The 23,795-nt window shown below is 35.0% G+C and overlaps 1 protein-coding gene across 1 annotated transcript in view; it reads right to left on the reverse strand.

The window, feature by feature from the left end:
- Window positions 1-3,387: 3,387 nt before the first annotated feature.
- The window catches only part of LOC127835581 (TPR and ankyrin repeat-containing protein 1-like), a 99,542-nt gene continuing 79,134 nt past the window's right edge, over window positions 3,388-23,795 (reverse strand). The window contains 17 exon segments of the mRNA XM_052362017.1: window positions 3,388-6,622; window positions 6,855-7,961; window positions 7,963-8,160; window positions 8,162-9,837; window positions 10,026-10,168; window positions 12,179-12,267; window positions 12,384-12,548; window positions 13,507-13,665; window positions 15,029-15,195; window positions 15,577-15,798; window positions 17,044-17,149; window positions 17,734-17,861; window positions 18,170-18,416; window positions 18,646-18,773; window positions 19,811-20,135; window positions 22,087-22,209; window positions 22,531-22,695. Coding sequence (XP_052217977.1) covers window positions 6,467-6,622; window positions 6,855-7,961; window positions 7,963-8,160; window positions 8,162-9,837; window positions 10,026-10,168; window positions 12,179-12,267; window positions 12,384-12,548; window positions 13,507-13,665; window positions 15,029-15,195; window positions 15,577-15,798; window positions 17,044-17,149; window positions 17,734-17,861; window positions 18,170-18,416; window positions 18,646-18,773; window positions 19,811-20,135; window positions 22,087-22,209; window positions 22,531-22,695 — 5,304 coding nt within the window. The 3' untranslated portion in view covers window positions 3,388-6,466.

Here is a 23,795-nt window from a genome sequence, read left to right on the forward strand (position 1 = left end):
TAGATTTCACTGAAACTTAAAGAACTTGGGGTTAAAAGTATGGGTAAAACTATTTGCGATATTCAACATTTGCGATGAGATTGTTGATAAAGGTATTTAAAAAAAATCATTTTTCGAAAAGTTTGAGAAACTTTATGGATTCGTTCACAAGATTTTTGAAGTTTGAAGTCGAGAAAAGAATGTTTATAGAAAAAGAAGAATTTGTCTAATCTTTAATGTTGGTGCAAGGCTATTGAAAATGAGGGATATTTATCTTTTTTCAAGCTTCAAGTTGTTCAAGGCCGATTTCAATTGTTCATTTTCAGATGCATGATCATATTCAAAAGTTCATACAGGAAATGTATTCACTGAAAGGGTCAATTATCAATCAACCCGGTCCATTGCGCACTATTCTCAAAAGCAAACTGCATATGGTGACAGAAGCGCAATGTATGTGTGTATTACAGCTGTGTAAGTATAAGTTGACAGACAAATGTAGACTTCTTAGTGAATGCAGCTATTGACCAACCTTCTCACAACGCGGGTGTCGCTTTTGGCAGAGTTGCTTGAGCAGAACTTGTAATGGAAGAGAATCAATAATAGTTAGTAATACAAATTCGTGAAAATGAAAATATCATCTTGAAAAAGGTTTCATTTCAGTCGATTCTGTTATGATCAGCTATAATGGCATTTGTTTGCATGTTCAATTAAACGCTGCATTCTGATCAGATAGTCCGCTCACGTTACTTGTGCGTAAGTCTTGTATTACAGTCAACTTATAAATATTCATATCCATACTACTTTGTCATAAACAAGTGTTTAAATAGTGTCATTTTATTGCGATAATGTCGCGACATTACTTTTCGTTCGTCATTATTGAAATGATTTCATGGTTTAGTTCGCCCGTTTGACGAAGTGAAATCGAAAGTTAGACGTTTCGTAAGCCAGCGAAAAAAGTATGTTATGGCTCTTATAATTTAAACAATTGAAGCTAACATTTTTTTTCATTTCAAATACTTTATTCATTACGTAATATATGCACATACAATCAAATTAAAAAGAAAAGTACATATATATAAACATATGGAATACATGAAAATGGAAATGAAAAAAGATGGTATGTTTTGAACAATAAAGGAAACAAACGTATCCAAGTAGAAAAGCATATGAAGTAGAAATATTAACATATTTATCTTCTTTTTTTCCTGAAATTAAAGAAAACAGAATTAAATTACAAAATTATTCCATTTCTGAGTATGTTTTTTAGTTTTACCCTTCCAGCTTCCGATTATCTCTTTGATTTTTATTTTGTGTTTAAAATATTCCAAAGATCTTTCAACAATTGGTGGACATCGTATATATTTGCATTTAAATATAAAATATTTTCTTAGTAATACAATAAAATTGATAGTTTGAGCAGTTCCTATTGTTGATAAAAATATTACAAAGTGAAATACATTCATAAGACAATTTGAAATCAGTAGAAATGCTAAGTTGAGTTTTTATATATGTCTCAATATTGTTCCAAAAATATGAACATTAGGACAATTCCAAAACAAATGCATATTTGTTTCAACAGACATTGAACATAAATCCCAGAGACTAGATTCTACAATGCCATATTTAAACAGATTTTCGTTGTTGGGAACAATGTTCATCAGATATTTATACTGGAACGTTCTTAAGGAGGAATCGATTGGTATTTGAATATAATTAGTAAATGCACATTATGGGTAATTGTAAGAATTGAATGACGTTTTTCGGAATTTCATCAGGGGTAAACTGTCGGCAAATTAACTCATAATTCATGCATAGATGCTCGAGTAATTTTTATCATTCTATTCAAGAGAAGGCGCCACGACAGCCGTTTGTATAAATAAGCAAAACTATGCAAAGAAGAGTACTAAGCCAATGCAACTTTGCTAAAATTTGGTTTGTTAATTACACCTGGTATATTTTCGTTTGAAATCAAAGAAGACGATGTTAACATGCTTGCTTTTATGTAGATAAATGCTCTCCCAAGCATTAAACAAATGCTGGTTATAAATTGATAGGTGATAAAGTGAAACTAACTACATCTTTGAAAAATGAATATATAAGCATCATATTGTAGACAATCGTTTTTCTCTGGAGGCTTTTGCTTTATTTTTCGGAATCGGAAACAAATGCTGGTTATAAATTGATAGGTGATAAAGTGAAACTAACTACATCTTTGAAAAATGAATATATAAGCATCATATTGTAGACAATCGTTTTTCTCTGGAGGCTTTTGCTTTTTTTTTCGGAATCGTTCAATCATACTTGATGCTTGTGAAACCAATATTCTTTTAGTTAAAAACATTTATTTAGAAAAAGTGATTTCTTACGTGTTTCGATTGGACTACACTGTATGAAGTGTTGTTTTAGCACATAGCACATGTAAAACGTAGCACATGTTACATTTACATGTAAGAAGCAGCACGTAAAAATGCATGCTTAAGCACTACACATATCTGAATATTGAATAGCACTACATGTACTTATTTATTCGCTTCCTTATTTTGATAATAACATCAGGTCATTATGTGTTTTGTTTATGATCGTATAGATACAACGCTTTCTAGTCCATCAAGTTGACATGGTAAATAGTGTGATGCAGCCATTCCAGCCCTAATAATACTGAAATTACCAAACGAACGCAAGTATTTTATACAAAATGTTATCTTTTGCTAAAACCATTTAACGATTGAGTCGATGACATGTTTGCAATTATGGCTTGCCTTTAATCAAGAGCTTCTTATCGATTATTAGCTTTATGCGACCAGCAGCGAGTTCGAGCCAAAAGAACAAAAGAACGTTTGCAAATTGTGACCGGGACTGTGCAAACAGTTCGAGCCATCCGATCATTCGACCCTCGAAAATTCGAGCCATCCGACAGAAATTTATATGATTTTATAGCAATAAAAAATCGATGCTTCGAGGAGAGTTCGAGCCAACCGGAAATTCGAGCCATCGGGTTTCGACTGTATTTTATTTTACGGTTAATATTAAATGTACAAACTTTTATTTTTTTATTTAAATGTTTTTGTTTGTATTGATGCCAAAAAGGTTATATTAGAATCTACAGAGAAGCCAACTTTAAGTTGAGTGAATTTGTATGAACGTTTCTTGTTTAATTTTGTGAAATAAGTAACCGTTAAGAACAGACAAACACGCGCCATTGCACATATGATGTTACCTACGTATACGTCACGCACAATTTATCATGACATGCGTAATATCAGCCGCTGTTTATACTGGAAAACAAAAAGGAAATGAACTCATTTGCATGGTTTTACCGAAACTGTGAAGACGAAAGACTATATTTAACGTAATTTATACAAAACGTTGGTATATACATCTGGGTCAAAGGCAAAACCACAACACGAGTTGCTTTTATGTTTAATGAAACAGAATTCATGCACCATAGAACATAGCATTTCCAAAGGAATCCCTGTTCAAGACATATATAGTACATTTATATGTCAACTAAATGCAACTTTAACCAACGCAGAACAAGGGACAAAATTGTCACAAAACCAGGTTTTCATTGAGAAAAACATTCTGATAAAGAGAGACAACTCAAACTGAACTTTTGAACTGAACAAACGAAATTAACCACCTTTGTTTCAAAATAAATCTATTTTTAGTCGTGGCGCCCTTGACCTTGTAGATATTGACGTGATTATTTTGTGCGACACACCATCCCATGATGGTGAACAAATGTGCCAAATGATTTTAAAATCTCACAATGAATGACATAGTTATGGCCCGGGCAAGCTCATTTTGGCAATTTTGACCTTTGAACTCAAAGTGTGACCTTGACCATAGAGATATTGAAGTAATTCTTTCGCGCGACACGCCGTCTAATGATGGCAAACAAATGTGCCAAATGATTTTAAAATCTCACAATGAACGACAAAGTTATGGCCCGGTCAAGCTTCTTCCGCCCGCCCGCCATACTGCCCGCCCTCGCGCCCGCCGACATTCGCCAATCTAATAAACAGTTTTTTCCTTCGGAAAACCTGGTTAACAAAATGAAAAAAAGTTTATCATCAAGATTGTTAATTTTGTGTTGTAGTAGGTAACAATAAACTAAATACATGTACTATTATTACGCAAAATTGTTAGTTGATGAAGAAACCAAACAAGAAAAAAGCAATCAAAAATTAAGTCAAGTTCCCCTAAGTGCACACATTATTTATAACCGTATAATAAAGTTAACAGGTTTCAAGACCTAATCCAGAGCGTACTAACAAACGTTGGTCTTCTATTTATTACAATGAAACTGTCCACATTGAAGTGTTTATGACACAAGTTTTATACAAACATGTTATCTTTATAGACACGCCTCGAGTGCTTAAAAGCAAATCAAAATATGTTCATGCAATTAGTTTTTGATAAAGATTTTGCAGCAGTACTTTGCAGAAAGTGGGAGAAATACGACTCACACCACACTACTCTGATTAGCTTAAAAACAGAAAAACTGACGTAATTTTTCAATTCGACAGATCCAAATGCAACATCAGTAATAATTAACAACAAAAAATATCATAAGACACATACGTCGTGGAATGTTTGAGCTAAATGTTGTGTCCTTGACCATACGAACACTATGCATACATTTATATACAACAAGACAAGCAATATCACAGAAATATACTCACGTTAATGTGAAAACATGGTAAAATTAAAAATACAAAACGTCACATGTTATAGTTCGAAAACATTTCCACGACACTCAGTGAATTTCATTAGTGCCATATCCGATTATTTCTGATATTTTAATTCGTTTTTTTCGTTCACGTTTTGCAACAGTTTAATGAGATAAAGAAAATATACTGTGCAATGTACGCTGCAACCGATTTAGATCGCTTAAAGTATCCATATTTCATCGTAATGTTATTTTGTATATATTCGTGTATAAAGATAAAAGCCAGGAAAATCGTTGTGAAGTTGGCAGACCCCTTTGCAATAGTAGTAATACTTAACAGCAGAGATCATTATTATTGTAAGGCACATGTATATTTTGTGGAGAGAATATGTGTAAATTTTACCCATGATCATACTAACTCTCCCAAAGTGAACGCGTAGAAGCATCCAAAAAATTAAATCACATAGTAATGTATTTAAATGTGTAAACAGGGCGACATAAGATACAAAAGTCACATAGTAACGGAAGTTCAAAATGTTAACAGAACAGTTTAAAATATTAAGTAGTCACATATTAGCAGTTGCCCAATGTATTAACAGTAACATTAAATATAAGATGTCACATATTAACGGTATTCCATGTGTTAACATAGAAACATTACGTGTTAGGAAATCACATAGTAATGGACATTGAACGTGTAAGCAGCGCACCATAACATATCAAGACGTCAGTCAAAATAATAACCGTAGTTCAATGTGTAATCAAAGCAATATAACTGATTAAGAAGTCGCAAATTAAAGGTAACTTAATGTGTAAACTGAGCAACATTACCGACTTTGACGTCACATAGTAACGGTAGTTAATTGTGTAAACATAGCTTACGATATGGAGGACATGTTTAATAAAACATTATCATTTGTTTTAAACTATATATGTGTCACAGGCACTAATGCCCCCGAACACATATTACGACAAAGAACAATTTACTGTACATTCTACAGGGGAAAACACAAAAGGGCCATACAATTTCAAAAAATCATCTTCACATTGATCATATGTAACAGTTTTAGCTATTGGCAATTTAGTTAGGCGCTGAAAAAGACGCATTTGCCGGACTATATTTTCCCATGTGGACATACAGACAAAGGGCAATTATTCTGCCGATATAGTCGCCGCCGAAATTCCTTTCTTTACGATTACCTGCACATTCAGGTCATTCAACGCTGAGATATTCACCCAGTAATTAAAGCAAGTAGATAAGTGTTTTAAGAAACTATATATTCTCTCATGATAAACACACGAAAGGCCATAACTCTGCAAAAAAACGTAACACCATAAATTATTTTCTTTAAAACCGTCTACACATCCAACTGTAAACCAAATAGTTAAAAAAGATTTGAAAAGGAAAGTTTTGGGACACGACAAACAGGCAAAGGGCCATTATTCTGCCAATATTGATTTTTTACTAATCATATGAATATTAAGCTCGTTAAAGTCAAAATTTGAGCGATATTTACCCAGGTTTTAAACAGGAGGTGCAAAACACAAGCTTCGGGACGTACGTACTGACGGACAAGTCAAGTCACATGTAAATATTTACGAAATAAAACACATTTTACATTGACGTGCTTACATACAAAATAATTCAAAAATAATATTCGATTACTATGTACACATAAAACACACCGGTCACTTTGGATAGTATATCAAATTATTTATGAAAGAACACAAATATAGCTTACATACATGAACATATTTTTACGGTCAAGAGTTTAACATAACCATGTAGTTTCGATGCAAATCAAAAAACATCGGCTAACGCTTCCTCTTTGATTTCTTGTTTGCTCGACCTTTTCTAGGTTCCATTTTAGGTTCTTCAACGACTTCTTGTATATCCTCTGTTTCATCCTCACACTTTTCAGTTCTTTGAATTTTCGAAGCAGCAGCTTGTTTAGCCTTCTCTTCATTTTCCTTAAAAACATTTAGATACATCAGTTTTTCTACATTATCTGGATAATTATCTACAAATTAGCCACATTAAAAACATTTAAAAGTGTGTGTGTGTGTGTGGTCGAAGACGAAAAAAAGCATCTTAATAAGGAAAATATTTTTATTTTATTGTTAATAAATAGAGGGGCTTCTCTCTGTTTGACATTACATCCCCATTTAACGTTTTATAAATATTGTTAGTTAACATTTTTACCTGTCTAAGTTTATCCTGAATCAGCTCAATGTACGGTTTTACAGTTCGGAAATTATTGTCCAACTCTTTTAATTTCATGTCAACTAAACCCTCATGCTTCCACAATCTGCTGTTGATCTTGACTTGAAGTTCTTTCTCTATTTGGGCTACAAGCGTTGGAAGTCTTTGTATGTCCATCTGATGTTGTGCATAATGTTTCTCTACATACGACTGGTCAACTAGTCTGAACCCCGAATCATATAGGAACGTTTTTATCTCTTTTAGTTTCGGTTCAATGGATTCCTGATAAGTTTTCTTGAAATTTCTTAATTCTATGGAGTTCCGTTGATGGTCTTTGGTAGCCATGTGTTCATTACGTACTTGCAACATCATTTCAGATGTGATATCATTACGCTTACGCATATGTTTAACAGAATGCATCGCATTTTCTTTTGATTTACCGTCATGTATACTTGTGACCAATTGTTCGAAATAAACACCGCATATACCACAGGACTTATTGTCAACTTTTATTCCAGCAAAACTTGAATCAAATGAGGTGTCTGTATCTTTTTTGGCATGCCTCTTATCGCGTATCTTTCTATACCAACGCGAAATAGTCGTGACAGCCCGCTCCTTCGTGTCTCGTAGTTGCTGTTCTTGTTTTTCCCTTTGACTTTTTTCAATTTCCTCTTTAGTCTGATAATCCTCTACGTCAGTTTCCTGTTGATAGTCCGTTTCTACGACATTGTCTTCATTAACGTTAAAACAGCCTTCTTTGTTTTGTTTCATTGCTTTCAATGTTTTGTCAGCATTGAAGAACTGGTTATCGAACATTCCACTAATTTCGGCTGAAGTCTTAAGGGCACTTTTTGCAAGAATGAGAATTTTATTTTCTGTTTTCCATGAGCATAGCAGTAATTGCTCTGATCTTTGTCGATTATTCAACAAATCCATTAGTACATTAGCAACATCTGCTATTCCTGTAGCATTCTGCAAACGCTGCAGTGTTCTTCTGAGGCGCAATGGTGCATTGTCTTCTAATTTAATTTTGGTCATCATATTCATTAACGACTGTTCATTAACTATTTCAACAGTTTTGCCAATGTTACAAACCAGAGTCATTGTCCAGAATCAAAAGTCTTTCAATGCAACCAAACATCATGGGATCATCTACACTTTTCTTCAATAAAGTTTCCATCAACGGTAAATGATCACAAAATCCTGCAACAGCAAATGCCATACATTTTAAACGTTCTTGCATTCTTGAAATCATGTTTGGTATATTTTTGTAGCTTGTTTGAAACCTCTGAATTGCTTCAATTATTTTGAGGCCAGACGGAATGGTTGACTCCACAAAAAACATGAGGCTTCAAATAGTTGTTTGGAAGAACACATAGGAAATCTGCAAAATTCTGACCCTTCAATTTCGCAATAATAAGGGAAGCCAACGAAGAGAAGAACTCCAACCACATCATGAACACCCACGGTTCAAGAACGGCAACATCTTTTTTGCTAGAAAGAATAATGAATTTCGTGAATTTTTCAACAGATTCCCGCACATCTCCCTTCAAAAGTTCATCAAATGAATCGATAAACCTTCGTGCGGTACACTCGACATTCATGGTATTGTTGTCCGGCGAAACCATGAGTGTGTAATGCGTTTGGTTGAAGCGTCTTCCTTCCTTTATTATTTCGTAATCCAGCTGAAATTCCAGTTGTCTCATTTTTGATGAAGGTGATGTTTCAAACTGGTGTTTACCAGTTGTAAATCGGAAAAGATAGTAGCCAAACTCAATGCGCATGAAAACTTCCGATTCTTTAACAGCCTGGCTATTGAGCAGCATACCTTTGTCACAAGCTAATGCGTGTTTCCATTGCCCTTGTAAGAACTCTTTCAGTTGCTTTCTAACCTTATTTCCTGAAATGTATTCCGTCAGCTTTTTACTATCATTCCCAATAAGATTTGGATGTCCATCGACTGGCATAAGATCATTCCAGAGAAAGAAGCAGCCTTTATACTTTTCGTAGAGATTGTCCACCTTATTTGTAACAAACACTTCTACAATTGATGTCACTGCAGCTGGACACTTCTTTTCAATCAAGCTTGAAGCTCCACTTTGGACATGGCTTTCACATTCTATGCACAAAACGTCCAGTTTTATCAACATGCTAAAATCGTCTTTTGTTTGCAGGCGATGAAGCTTTCTACATTTCATTCCAAGAGTACAAGGCATATCGAATCTGAACCAATCACAAAGCATTGATTCCTCCCTAAGAACCTGAATGCGCAAAAAAATTGGTTCAAGCCATTGCGGAATTCTTTTAAGAAGGACAACAGCTAAAATAGTACGAACTTCTTTTTTTGAGACTTCTATAACTTGCTTTTTTTTCTCAATTTTCGAAAAAATGAGATCTTGAATAATGTCAAGACAAGGTGGTCTTTCCTTTGGATGTACAGCAAATTTCTCACCACTGCAAAGTTTGAAGCCATAAAAACTGTCAAACTTCTTAAGTCTGTCAAAATTTTGAGTTGAGTTTGGAAACAGCAGAGCATGACACACGTTAAACAAATCGTGTATACTTTTTATACATAATTCCAAGTTTTCAAGACTCAGGTTTTGTGTGTTTACAAGCAAATGCGCGCATTCAACTATGCCAGCTGTGTTTTCAAAGGGTTTGGACTTTCGGAAAGACTGTATAGCCTGTTCAATACACTGTGTATTCTTCGACAATACCCATTTCAACATCCATGCAGCTCCTAGCCCATCAAAATCGTTACAAGCCTCAAACATTTCTATTGTTTCGAGTATTGCATCTTTAACTATCAAATTTGATTCTCCAAGTTCTGTAGATGATTTTTCTTTATCGTATAGAAGAGATCTGCACTTCATGAGGAGATATTTGCCAATCACTGCTTCATCTTCTGTTTTCTTTGCCATTATAACAGCTTCATCTCTTTTTCCATAAGTGAACAGCATTTCGGCCGCTTCTTCAATCTTTCCTATAAATATACAAAACAGAACATATATAATACATTACTGGTAAATACGTCTGAGGTACTTGTTTATACTTGTGAGGTAATCTTCGCATCTGTACTACTCACCTAATGATATATGAGAATAAACTAAAATACGTTGAACAAGTACAAAATATTAAACATTATATATCAACCAGGATATATAACATTACCTGAGTTAGCCAATATCTCTGCTGCGTTGTTAATGTAGTTTCTGTCTTTTAGAAATTGGACACGATCGTTGGCATCTTTAAATTTCTCAACAGCTTCCATCATCTTGTTTTCTTTTTTGTACTTATGGTACAAATTAGCCGCCCTATTAAGATTAACAATTTACTGATATTTTATTCATCTGTCGATTGATATATTGAATGAATCACCACACAATTTATCTCTAATATATTACATGAGGATTTGATTCGAAATCATCAAGAACTCCGCGATCGGAGACAGATGCCCCCCCTCCCAACCGGGCCTTGACACCCATCACTTAATCCTTAAATGACATATCGAATGGAAACCAATTTTACACTAAATGTCACAGTGATCATTACATTTGAACTATTGACCCAAATTTCAATAGGGGTCATAAACTGCCCAAGGCCAATGCACCTGTGAAGTATTAAGCCAATCGGTCAATTTGTTGACGACTTATTGTGACAGTGCCCTTGACCTTTGACCTAGTGACCACAATGTTAATAGGGTTCATCTACTTTACAATACCAACGCGTATTGAAAGTATCAAGGCTATGGGTCAATTCGTTGACGAGTTATTGATCGGAAACGAACTTCGTTCCAAGGCGTTGACCTCAGCTTTATTCTTCTAAGACAATAATGCAATACTGCTCCAGCAGCTGGCGTTTGTCTACCGACAGACAAACCGACTTACCGACCGACATCCAGCAAAACAATATACCCCCTCTTCTTCGAAGAGGGCATACTAACAACAATGATAAAACTATTTAATTGACTGACCGTTAGGCTGACAAAAAAAAGCTAGATGCCTATCGACGACTAGTCGAGCCAATTGTCAAAAATGCTTGATACTATTGTACAAGCTAAACCATGCACATGTTTGTCCTCTTGCATTTAGTGAGACCTAGTCTTGGGCCAAGAGATAAAACATCTCCAAATGGTTAATAGTTTTTGTAAATTATTTTAAAATTGCAGGAAGAATGATGCCGTTAAACTCTGAACATGCTGTTTGTATTGCAATATTTAACCATCGATCTTTAAGTTTGACCTTTACCTTTGAGGTAAACAGTTTTTAAAGGCGACTTATCATCCTCGCATGGTGGACATATGTGGTTAGTTATTAATAATTGCATAATGAAATACAAAGTCAAGTTTTGGCCAAGATGGCTGAATGGCAAACTTTAACCTTTCACCTCAAAGTGTGTCCTTGAAATTCGATATGGGTTTGCATCCGGCATGTCGTCTGCTAATGGTGTTTTTTTGTAAAATATATTCTAACAAGAAATCAAAGAAAAACCTCAAGCGCTTAACATAGTTTGTAGACACAAATCGCAGACTTTGACTGGTGCTTTAGTGTTAAACCCAACTTGACCCAGACTCAAATATGGTCTTAATATTGTCAAAATATACACATTGACCACGTTTCATAAATGTTGCGCTTGGATTGCTAAGAATGTTTTAAGTGTGACCAAGTCACCTTCAATCTACCCGCTCGTGACCAAGATCCGAGCTTGGTCAGGATTGTATCAATACTAACATTCTTACCAATTTTAATCAACATTGAGTCATAAATGTGGCCTCTATAGCGGTAGTTTTTTCCTAGGATTTGACCTCCTGACCTACGTTCTGGTCATTAGCCAGTTTCGAACTCGGCTTGATTGTTTATGTTACCAATCTGATAAAAAGTTGTATCAATATTAAGGTTTAAATAAGGCGTCTAGATTGTTCGACTTGGTTTTTCGTAAGATTTACATGGGGACCAAATATTTGAACCAACGTGACCCAAATTCAAAATCATAATTTATTGTAAATAAAAAAATTATTTCCATGTTTTATAGTGTTTCATAATCATTAAGTTAAATGTGTGATCTCTAGGAAGGTAACTATGTTTTTATACGAATTGTTACCTGGTTTCTTAATTCAAACTACCAAGATTCAAGTTCAGCCTAGATATTGTAAAGATTAACATTCCAATTATGTAAGAGTATTAAATGCTGCCAATAAAGTGGTAATATGGTTTAACCCGATGACCTAGTGTTCAGACTTAATTGACCCACATTCTTATTTGGACTTGAAAATATCAAAGATAAACAATCTTACAAAGTTTATACGCAATTAAAACTTAACAAACCTATGACTCAGCCTTTCCTCAGTGTAGGCAGCATCAGGTCGATTTTCAATCAGGGATATTGGGATTAGCAATCCTCTCTGTTTCAGATCCTGTCAGTAATAAATCATCACATCACAACCATATGCCATTCAATTTATCACAAACATTACCATATTGTTGTTCATAAAGTAAACTTAAGTTTAATAACAAACCGCAATATACTTGCTTTAGTTTTGATGTTGTATCTTCGTAAAGTGTCTATGGCCATATCGAAGTTTTCATTATCACACAGAACTTTGATAGCTTCGTTAAAGTTTCCGTTCTGTTCATAACATCTGCTGCTGTCCAGAGGTAGTTGCATCTTCTTGTAGATGTCTGCAGCTCTGTCGTACTGTTCATAAACTAAGTTTGTGGAATATACTCTCAAAAAAACATGGTATTGTACATAGCGGGAAGAAATTATTATCGTATAACAAGAATTGTGGAGAAGAGAACAAAACGAAAAATAAATAATTTCAAAAGTCATTACGAATGTCTTTTTGGAAACAATTTCGCAATTTTATAGAAAATATATTTCAGATGTTGCATGTTATCAATGTGTACCTGTGTTCAACCATCAATTCCGATCCAACGGTTTTCAGGTTTAGAACCAAAAAAGCAAAAGATATGCATCCGCAAAATTGCTTTCAAAACAGCTGCCAAACAAGTTTTACTACCATTTGGTCTTTGTAAAAAAAAAATTAACATTACAAGAGCTCCGCGGTCGGAAAGAGATACCCCCCCCTCTAACAGGACCCTGACACAGACTTGTTTGCAGAAAAACTGACCATAAGAGTCAATCTTATCATATAAATGTGACGCTTGTGACAATAACCGCGACCTTTGACTTAGTGACCCCAAATTCAATAGTGGTCATCTACTGTTAAAGGCCTATGCACATGGAAAGTATCTAGCCAATCGGTGAATCAGTTAACGCGTTATTGATCGGAAACGATTTCACACTTAGTATGACAGTGACATTGACCTTTGACCTAGTGACCTCATTTTCAATAAGGACCATCTACTGTCTTATGCCAATGCACATGGGAAGTATCAATCCATTTGGTCCCTCTGTTCACAAGTTATTGATAGGAAACAATGCTCTCTCTTAGCGTGATACGACCTTGACCTTTGACCTAATTAACCCAATTTTCATCAGGGGTCATCAACTGGCAAAGGCAAATGCACATGATAAGTATCAATCCGATTGGTCAATCCGTTCTCAAGTTATTGATCGGAAAGGAACCGGTGGGGGCATAACATTTGAACAATTTTACTTCTGTAGCTTCTTTAATACTAATGAACCATACCTGCCCAAGTTTTTCAAAGAGTTCAGCTGCAAGCCCTCGTTCCTTGGCATTCTGCAAGCACAGTGCAGCCTTTGCAGGCTTGTTACACTCCAGGTACAGCTCAGCCGCATGTAAAAACTCATCTCGCATCTGACGAGGCTTATCTTTCAGTCTTGATGCCTAAGACAATAGTTTACCTTTTACATGAAATAACAAGAGATATGTTTGTCAGGAACACAATGTCCCCTAATACGCCGCTTTTTTGTTTGACCTTGACATTGAAGGATGACTTTGACCTTTCACCTCTCAAAATGTGCAGCTCCATGAGATACGCATGCACGCCAAATATCAAGTTGCTATGTTCAATATTTCAAAACTTATTGCAAAACTTAACTGTTAGGTTAAAGTTTTGGGACAGAATGACAGAATGACGGAATGACAGACGGACAGGCCAAAAACAATATGCTCCCGATTATTCGATCCGAGGGCATAAAATTTATGTTTTTTATTTTTTGACCTTTGACCTTGAAGGTTGACCTTGACCTTGACAATTTACCACTCAAAATGTGCAGCTCCACGAGAAGTAAGTAAGGGATTGAATGGAGAAATGATTTTTTTTTTTGACCTTGAAGGATGACCTTGATATTGACCTTTCACCACACAAAATGTGAAGCTCCACGAGATACACATGCATGCCGAATATGAAGTTGCTGTGTTCAATATTACAAAAATATGATAAAACTTTAACGAAGGTTAAAGTTTTAGGAAAGAAAAATAGAATGATATTTGACCTTTGACATTGAAGAATGACCTTGACCTTGACTTTTCACCACTCAAAATGAGCTGCTCCATGAGATACACATGCATGGTAAATATCAAATTGGTATGTTCAATATTGCAAAAGTTATGAAACTTTAACCAAGGTTAAAGTTTTTGACAGAATGACAGACAGACAGACAGACGGACAGACATACACGACAGACAGACAGACAGACAGGACAAAAACAATATACCACCGATCTATCGATCCGGGGGCATAAAAAGTTCGTTTGTTTCGATTTTTGCAGCTTCAAGCTATATTGATTTAAGAAAGTTTGCTTCACATTTACGATTAATGACATTAAATACACACGATTGTACAAGATATACCAAGTTTTTAAGTGATGTCTGGTTCACAAAGTTATTTTATTGACTGAAAATGCCTAACTTAAATCAGATGCAATAAAAGACTGACGTTTCATCACCAATCCTAAACTATTGTTTGTGGAGTAACTGAAATTTAAACTCATACACTTCGACCGACAGAAACAACCGTGATAATTTGTTTTAAAACAAATTATAAAACGAAACATGCAACCGAGAATATAAAGTGCTTTTCTTGGCAAAATGAGCGTGTAAAAAATATAGGTTGTGTTAATTTGGGATTGTATATAACAGGTTCGCCAAGAACGTATGGGTGGCATAAGACCCAGTAGTAAGGCAGTAAATGTTAAGTCAGACCTTAAGCCATTTACCCTACATAATATTTACAGAAATAGGTTACCTGGAGTGCCTGTCCATGAGCCAGAGCCACCTTTTCTCTCTCATGATCTCTCCCCATTCCAAAGCACTTGGCTGCCACTGTGTACAAATTGTGGCGCATGAAGTCCTCGCCGCGTCGCAACCAATCTGCAGGAGTAGATTTCTCGGCAAAAACTGTTTCTGACAGACCTGATCAACACAAGGAACAATTTATAAATTCTGCATTATAAGTTAGCACTGTGTAACATATCTGTATATCTCATTTAACAAATGCATGCAATACTTGAAGAAATATACCTATAGTTGAAACAAGCTAAGGCTCACATACAGTCATACAACGCGAATTTTATGGAACACAATTATGGTAAGAATCGCCATGTACATGTTGTAGAGGTATGTTATTATCATATGATAAGAAATATCTGAAGAAAGCAATATAAAGAATCCTTTCACACTTGCATATCTAATCTATAAATGCAAAAACAAAACAAACTATAGAATGAAACAAAACATAATACATATGACAACAAACAAAATCCTGTGTTTAAAAGATATGTACTACATGCATACTTGTTTCATTTATTTCTTGCACTTCCAAATGCTTCACCAGTTTGCGCGCCTTGAAATACTCAAACATTGGCGCTCTGTTTTCGCGGTCCTCATCAAATATCCAGACATTCACACGAGCTCTTGTCAACGCCGTATACAAGTGCTTCAACTCTGAATTCAGGACTTTGTGTTGGTTGGCGTCAAATTTGAGTGGTCGGGGGCGAGTTGATAATTCCAAAAATTCTGAATATTGTGCAACAAAAAAAAAATTTGCTGACTATTAAATCGCACATACTGAATGGATCATAATCGCAATTTTTAAACAAAACGTAAAAGATCGGCCTATCTCGCTCACATGAATCAAACGTATCATAATTATAGTTTAAATATCAGTGGGTAAATAAATCCATTCTTTTTCTGTAACAATTTAAAACATTTTATCTAGTATTTGACCTTACATGGCCCAGTGTTTATGTCAAATAAAATATAAATACGAAACACTTGCTGAGTTTGTTTTTATAGAATAAAAGTGACCTCCCCAGTGACTAGTGACTGAATTGTATACCCCGCATACATAGGTCGCTGTTTCAGTAAAAGAGTAATATAGTTGTTTTAGTACAAACGAATTTAAATTTCACTTCGTCTGACATATAACAAGGATAAATAACATGAGCTTCATATAACAAACACAACTTTATCTTTATATATACAACATAAGTGGTATACATATAATGCGGCAAACAATGTGCGGAGCATTCTGTGGTAAAAGTAATTCCAGATATTCCCAGAAATTGCTTTTTAACAGTAAAGAAAAATGCACGTGCTTATAGACTTTATCTAGCAAACATACACACCATATGTTCATTAAAAGGTTAACATTCAGTTAATTAAGCATCTACAGGTCAATAATATTTATTAACAATACATTTTCACAGTATTATATAAAACATACGACCTCATATCGATCATTCATTTTATGTTTATTAATGATGTCGACTACATTTTGAATTATTTGTCGTTTTGACGTTACAAAAACACAGCTCATCATAAAAATAATATAATTTTGAACAAAGGAAGTATATATGAATTCATGGTAAAATCAAAATAATGTATGGCTAAGTGTCGAATATTTCCGTAAGTCCGAACTTGTTTTTCCAAATCTTGTTATCACACAACACGGGCTAGCACCCTAATAGTCATAGCCTATGCAACAAAACTCCCAGTTGGTAATGACCTTAAAACCAACACTTCTCCAATGCTTGAATGTTTCGTTAATTTTGGGGAAAAAACCACGGAAAACCTACTAACAATGTTTATCTGCCATTTGATCGAACTACTGTATTTTAACGACATATTTCGAGACGCGGAAACGAATTCATCATCCGATCAATTATTATTTGTTATCTTACGGAAGATTAGGCAAACAACGTGATGTCAAACGACGATTTAAAAACGATCACAAAAGCGCAAATTATATGAAAATCATACCTTGGTCTATGGTGACCAGGTTGCCACTAGAAACATTCGTTGATTCGTTTTGCTCCATAACCAAACGATCCAAGAAATCCGTGACCACACGCCATTCCTTTGATGCCTGTAAATACAATATATAATATATAAAACCACATACAAAACACAAAAATCTTTGATCTTACAATACTAACTATCAACCTATTAAGCAGTCAACTCTTTAGATCTGCAAGGATATGCCTTTCTTAAAACAAGCTTCAATGTATCGAATATCTGTCAAAAAAACAAATAAAGGGTATGTTGAAATTAGGGAACTTAGTGGCTTTCCAATGTACTCCATTGAAAGTTCACAAAATTGTACATAGGTCCAACTATGTGTAATGCTCTGTTTTTATCGTTGTATCCCATATTGATATTGTAAGAATAAGTTGCTTATATACAAATAGTTATATAATTTTTACACGAAAAAAAACACGTCTTTTAATTGAAACAAATTTGTTAAGCACGAATCTACAAGCACAATCTAGTAAATTAAAAAATAAACATATATTACAGATAAATATTTGCTTCCTAGCACATAATGGTTACCGATAAAAACCTAGCAAACAAACGGTAAGGACCCAACTGTTATAGTGAGTATTCAAGAAGAGGGGGGATAACTGAGTAGTTTCTCCCTTTAAATTAATTTTTATGTCATTTATCCCAAACCTGGGAGTCTTTGAAAAAGTTGTAGAGAAGTACGTCATCAAATTCAAGCCCTTTTGCTTCATAGATCGTGAGAATAAGACCAAGTTGTAACTCTTCCGGAATGGAATCTCGAGCTGCATCATTGACCACTGGAAGATAGACATATTCTTAAAATAACATCCAACTACTGCAAAAAATAAAGCAAAAACAATATTCCCTTTTTGCAATAATGTATGACTACTAAAGTAAGACAAGTTCTCAAAATTGAATTGATTCGGACTATAAGAGCTTACAACTTTGAAGGACTAAAAAATTCTAACAAAAAATATTATTTTTTAAATATTTTCTAGCAGATCAACTTAATGTATAGTAAAAACAGTTAATTCTTTAAAATGAACTTTCTAAACTTGATCAAAGTATCAATATTGTAGTAGTTTTAAGAATTACATATTTGTACCTAGAATAGCTTGGTGTGCGCCAAATTCAATGTGCGATGTTTTTCGCCTGTTTCCCCTCAACAGAACAGCAAGGTCCCCAAAACTACATGATTCCAGAAGAATCGGCCTCGGGCCATTGAAGAGACCCTGATCCGGTCGCAGCCGGTCGAAGGAATCCGGAAAGAATTCAACCATGAGTTCCAGAATACTGGTTGCCAGGGAGAGAATGCCAGCGTGAGACCGATAGTTATGCGTGAGTTGGTATACCTATTAAGATAATTTCAAACAGCATTAATAAACAAGTGTCATCTAAATAATGAGAATCAAGGATTGTACACATACAGACCATACAACTTGCACCAAGTGTTAAGGCTATGTTGGTAAGAATTTCGGACCATACAAGCCATGCGTATTTTATTTATTTATATCAGTTATTTTATTATCTTAACTTAAGCCAAACAGTTAACATTGATATAAAGAATTTCATGTATAATACCTGTTTAGGGACCTCAACGGCTGAAGTTTTTCCCATGGCCTGCATAGATTGTTTGGCGTGGAAAAACAGTAAACGTAGATCACTGAACCGAAATGATATTCCTCGCATGATGCTCTGTGCTGTGTCGCCTAAAAACAATATTGAGAATACGTTTGTTTTTTATTATTCACAATTCAATGCCTTTTTCCCTTTGCATATTCAAAAAACAAGATCTAATGGCATATCCGATTTAATAATCAGGTCGCGGATATCGCCACATTCAACGTTTTCCTCGAAACGCCTTTAATGTAATAAGTCAAAACTTCAATACCCAGTTGCCACAATCAGATGCCACCTAGTTTGTTTGCACAGTTTTATGACTGCAGCAGCAATACTGTTTTCATTACCCGTCACATCCAAATCTGACAGATTGAAAGGATGGAATAAAGGACAGTGGCAATTCCGTATGCCGCAAATCCCTATGAATGTGGAAGCATACAAGAGGGCAGATGGTACAAAGTGGCTCACCTGAGAAACGAAGGAATTTAGCTGTTCAGGGCAGGTAATGGTCATATTGTTTTACAATAGACGTATAAACACCTGGCAGTAATGTTATTAAAAGGCACCTTTCATTTTGTAACTCAACAACGACTTCTAAAGTATTCAAATAGTCTTGTCATGACAAACATAACGATAACTGTCCTGCCTCATGGAGGCCATTTGTTTCAATGAACAAGAACATAATCTAACACGTCCAAGCAATTATTAGAACAATATAGTAATAAAGTATTCACAAGCGTTTTCTTGAATATGACAAACCACTTGTTTTGACTCCTCATAACATAGTTTTGAACTATCCTAGTTATTATTTGAACAAATGCTCTGACCAAGTTTCACACATATTGTGCAATAAATGTGGACTATATATTGTTCACAAGCATTTTCTTTTATTTGATCCAATGTTTTACCTCAAATGACCATGTTTTGGGACGCGATATAAATGGGACAAAAGTTCTTATCAAGTTATATGAAGATTCTAAATTTATGCCGCATCTGGAGTGTTTCAAGTGCGTATGTTGCCTACGCCCGACTGACAACGGACGGACTAAATGCGATCGCAAATTCTTATCATGAGCATGTTAGTCTCAGTACAACCAAAAAGGTATAAAGCTATTGCAGGAGGTACCTGTGAGAAACATTTCATTTGGATTTTGGCATAATCGTATTAACAGACAAAGTTCTGCCTGTGTGAAATCCTGAGTCTCATCGACGAAAATCTGGTGAATCACCCATGGGCGAGACTTCAGTTGTCGAAGACGTTGAAACACATCATGCACAAGATCGGTCTCGTCAAACAATGCATGCTGCTTCCTGAAGTGTTCGTACTTGAGAAAGAAAGAGTAGATCAGATCTCTTTCCCCGGAGAAGTTTGGTGCTCGCTTTCTTCCCAGCTCAAAATACTCTTCCTTGTTCAAGTGGCCTTTTGGTTTTGACAACGCTTCATATGAACCCTTAAAACATAAGTGTGAACTGAAATGTAACAATCCGATAAATGGATAGTCTTTGCCTTAAACTCGAGCGTTCATGGGGGGCGTGGGAGTTGAACACTTGCTTCCATGTAAATTCATTATACGTATAGCGCAGCGAATTTGACCAGCTTAGAAGGCATTACTAAAGTATGCATTCGGGAACTTATAAACACACATTACAAGTGCCAACTCTAAGTCCATATTTAAAGTATATTTTCAAAGTGTTTAATAGCTCATATTTTACATGGGTCTAGTGACTTTATTCAGCGCTGAAATTGAATGCCACGTTACAGTGTGTATCAATGCCCTACCCGTTGGCATTGTTAATTGTTATTATGAAATGCATGATTTTGTTCTTTTTTATAAAACAATTCTGAATACAAAATTATGCAAATAAAACAAACACGCTTAGAAAATTCGCTACTCCGTCTTCCTTCTGTACAACTGTCTGGAGTATATTTTAATTACCACGTCTCTGAAGAATAATTAATGTATAAAATGAATCTCGAAATGGAAATTTGTTGACTAAAAGCCGCTAAACAAAAATCCATGTTTTCTAACGACCCTCATATTTTGCCATCCCTCCACTCTAATTTTTCTACCTAAATTAAAAAATACCGCTGTTATTTTGAAAACGATAGTAATGTGTGTACGTTAATGTAAAAAGCACCGAACATTTTTGTCACAAATTGTTATTAAATAATTGTAATGCCTTATGGGTCAGTTATATTCATACATGCCATATTTTTAGGTCTAAGACGGGATATTTCGCTTCTATTGCTATTCCATGAGATCTACCGATAATTTATCACAACCCACCATAATAGACAAAAACACAAACATATTACATTTTTAAAAGCAATTCTGTTCAATATGAACGAGAAATGTGTTTTGGAATTCATAAACACAATGTAAGTGTTGTTGTTGTAATAATGTTTACCGCCCGTTAAGGCAGACCAGGCAGTATACAGTCTTAGGTGTTCTAAATTGTTGTATATTTACGCGTTATTTTGTCCCATTGTACTAAGAGACCCTTCATTGAACCACTAAACATTTAATTATTTAAGTTTTATAAACAATTTCCCAGCAAACATAATGTTTTGAACAGTCTCTTTAAGTATGTTTCTTTTAAAGCGATTGACCAAACAGGAAAGCCTTTTTTCATGCCTATATTGAGTCTCATTTCATACTATGTGACTTCTTGCTTACAGATTCGATAGTAAGCACATGGGTGCGTGACGTCATATAATGACTTGTGGGATATTCGTCGATTGGACGTTCAACTTTCGATAGCGTGCAACATTTGCAAACTACTTTTTGAAAATCAGAATAAAAGAAAAGTAAATAGAATACACTGAATAGTAGTAGCATTAGTCTAGATTGGGCATAAACAACGCAGTTGCCTTTTTTGCAGATGTTTATTTTGCCTTTCGTTTCAAATTGTACTGGTGGAGAGATCATACATACATTTGCAAAATTTAATTCAATGTTTGCCCCCGACTAATAAACATATAGAGTCATGATCATTGATGGAAGAACACGATACTTCCGCCCACAGTTCCGTTTTTTCTTAACCTTTTCATCATAAATGTGTAGTTACTTTGCGCTAAATATTCAGTCGTATGCTAAATAAAAGCTTCGATAAAGATCTATAAAGACTATTATAGGGGAAGAAAATGTATAATACAACCACAAAACCAAACATAAACCCGGTAAGAGCTAACAAAACGCACTCAACTAACCCGTGTTTTATCATGTTACAGGAAGCAGACAATTTTAAGGCCAAACGAAACAGACATATTCAATGTCATTGTGTTTTTACAACGACAAACTGTAATTTACATAACGGACATATGACCAACGAGTGTCTATCCTATCCTTTCACAAATGCCAATGTTATTAAATACCCACAACCATGTCCCTTTCATCTTACTTTGATAAATGACATGATCTCTGTCCAAATTAAGGATGGGTGATATGACGACGTGTTCCTCTTTGTGCGCCTCCATATTTCCTCAACAAACACTGTGTAGGTTATTTCCCTTCTAGGGTCAACCTTGAAAAGTGTATTATAAAGCATGTGTTATCAAAACTAATTATCGGAGGCATTGAAAGCAATAAGGTTTCAATCAAAATAACGAAAGAATATACCTGTTTATTTTAGATAGTTATTCATCTTAATAAAATGCATTATAGCTTCAATTGTGTTTATTCTTACATATAATAATTGAACTTTCTAAAAGCATTGTGATTGTTGGAATTAATTTGTGTCTCAAGACTTAATAAATAGTTCTTCAGCTGGAAAGTTAATTGGCCGTTACATGGTATTAATTGGCTCTTACATTTCTTTATCAACAAAAAACGGTACAGTGCATACCTTTGTTGCTTTGCCAGAGCTCACATTATTCCAGTTATCTCCCATCTCAATTTCATTTTCTGCATCTTCAAACTCGTCCATTTCTTCATCAGCATCAGAGTCATCATGCAGAAGTGACAGAATACTGAGTGGACCTCCGGCATCTGTCCAACCACTGATGTCAACCTACCAAAAACCATAAACCACAGGGTTTTCCGAAGGAAAGTTGGATTTGGACCGATCATGGTGGGTTTTGAGGGGAGTCCCCTCTTAGGTGTGAGAAGATTTTAGATTTACAATTTTCATATGATTCACAGTTATTGGTCCCGATATACATTTTACCAGGAGATGCGCTTGTCACAAACAATGCCCTCTACTGTGAATTGAAGTCTCATGGCAGCTGTTTAAAAAAAATTAAGTCCCATTACTTAGCCAAACAGTAATGGACGAAAACGAAACTCACACTTCATCTGTATGTCACGATCGTAGATATATCTGAAAGCGTTGCGTAATAAAACTCCGGTTATATTACAGACAATGTCTAAGTCCAAGGCCCATAACTTCGCCGAAAATCAAAGAATCGGAACATATTTCACACTTCATATGTAAGTCATGTAGGTACACTCACATACCAAATATCAGCTCAATATCTGATAGCGTTGCGTAAAAAACATCTTGAAAACCGTTACTATAGAGACAGGTTCAAGGCCCATAACTGGCCAAAAATCAACAGACCTCAATTTCACAATTTATCTGTAGGTAGATTCACATAGACAAAGTCAGCTCAATATCTTAAAGCGTTTCGTAAAAAACCTCCGGAAAACGTTAATTAAAGCAAACTTTTCTAATCCCAAGGGCCATAACTACGCAAAAGATCAACGAATTTGACACTTCATCTGTATGTCAGGAAGTTATACTCGCATACAAAAACCATCTCAATATCTAAAAGCGTTGCATAAAAAACTCCGGAAAACGGTTATTATAAATAAAATTGCAAAAGTCCATGGCCCATACATGCAACTTCGCCATAAATCAATGGACCGGATCGAATTTCACACTTCATCTGTAGGGCATGTATGTAGACTCAAGTACCTCAAATCAACTCAATATCTGAAATGTTGCGTCAAAAACGTCCGGAAAACGGTTATTATAGAGAAAATGTCTATATCAACTTTTGTATCAAATCTCCCTGCCTTTTACTTTTATTAATAGGAGCTCCTAACTTGGCTTATATTCCTGAAACACATATCATTTCCTTCTTAAAGCGTTGCGTAAAAAATGTCTGG

This window comes from Dreissena polymorpha, chromosome 6, assembly GCF_020536995.1.
Source record: "Dreissena polymorpha isolate Duluth1 chromosome 6, UMN_Dpol_1.0, whole genome shotgun sequence".
NCBI lineage: Eukaryota > Metazoa > Mollusca > Bivalvia > Myida > Dreissenidae > Dreissena > Dreissena polymorpha.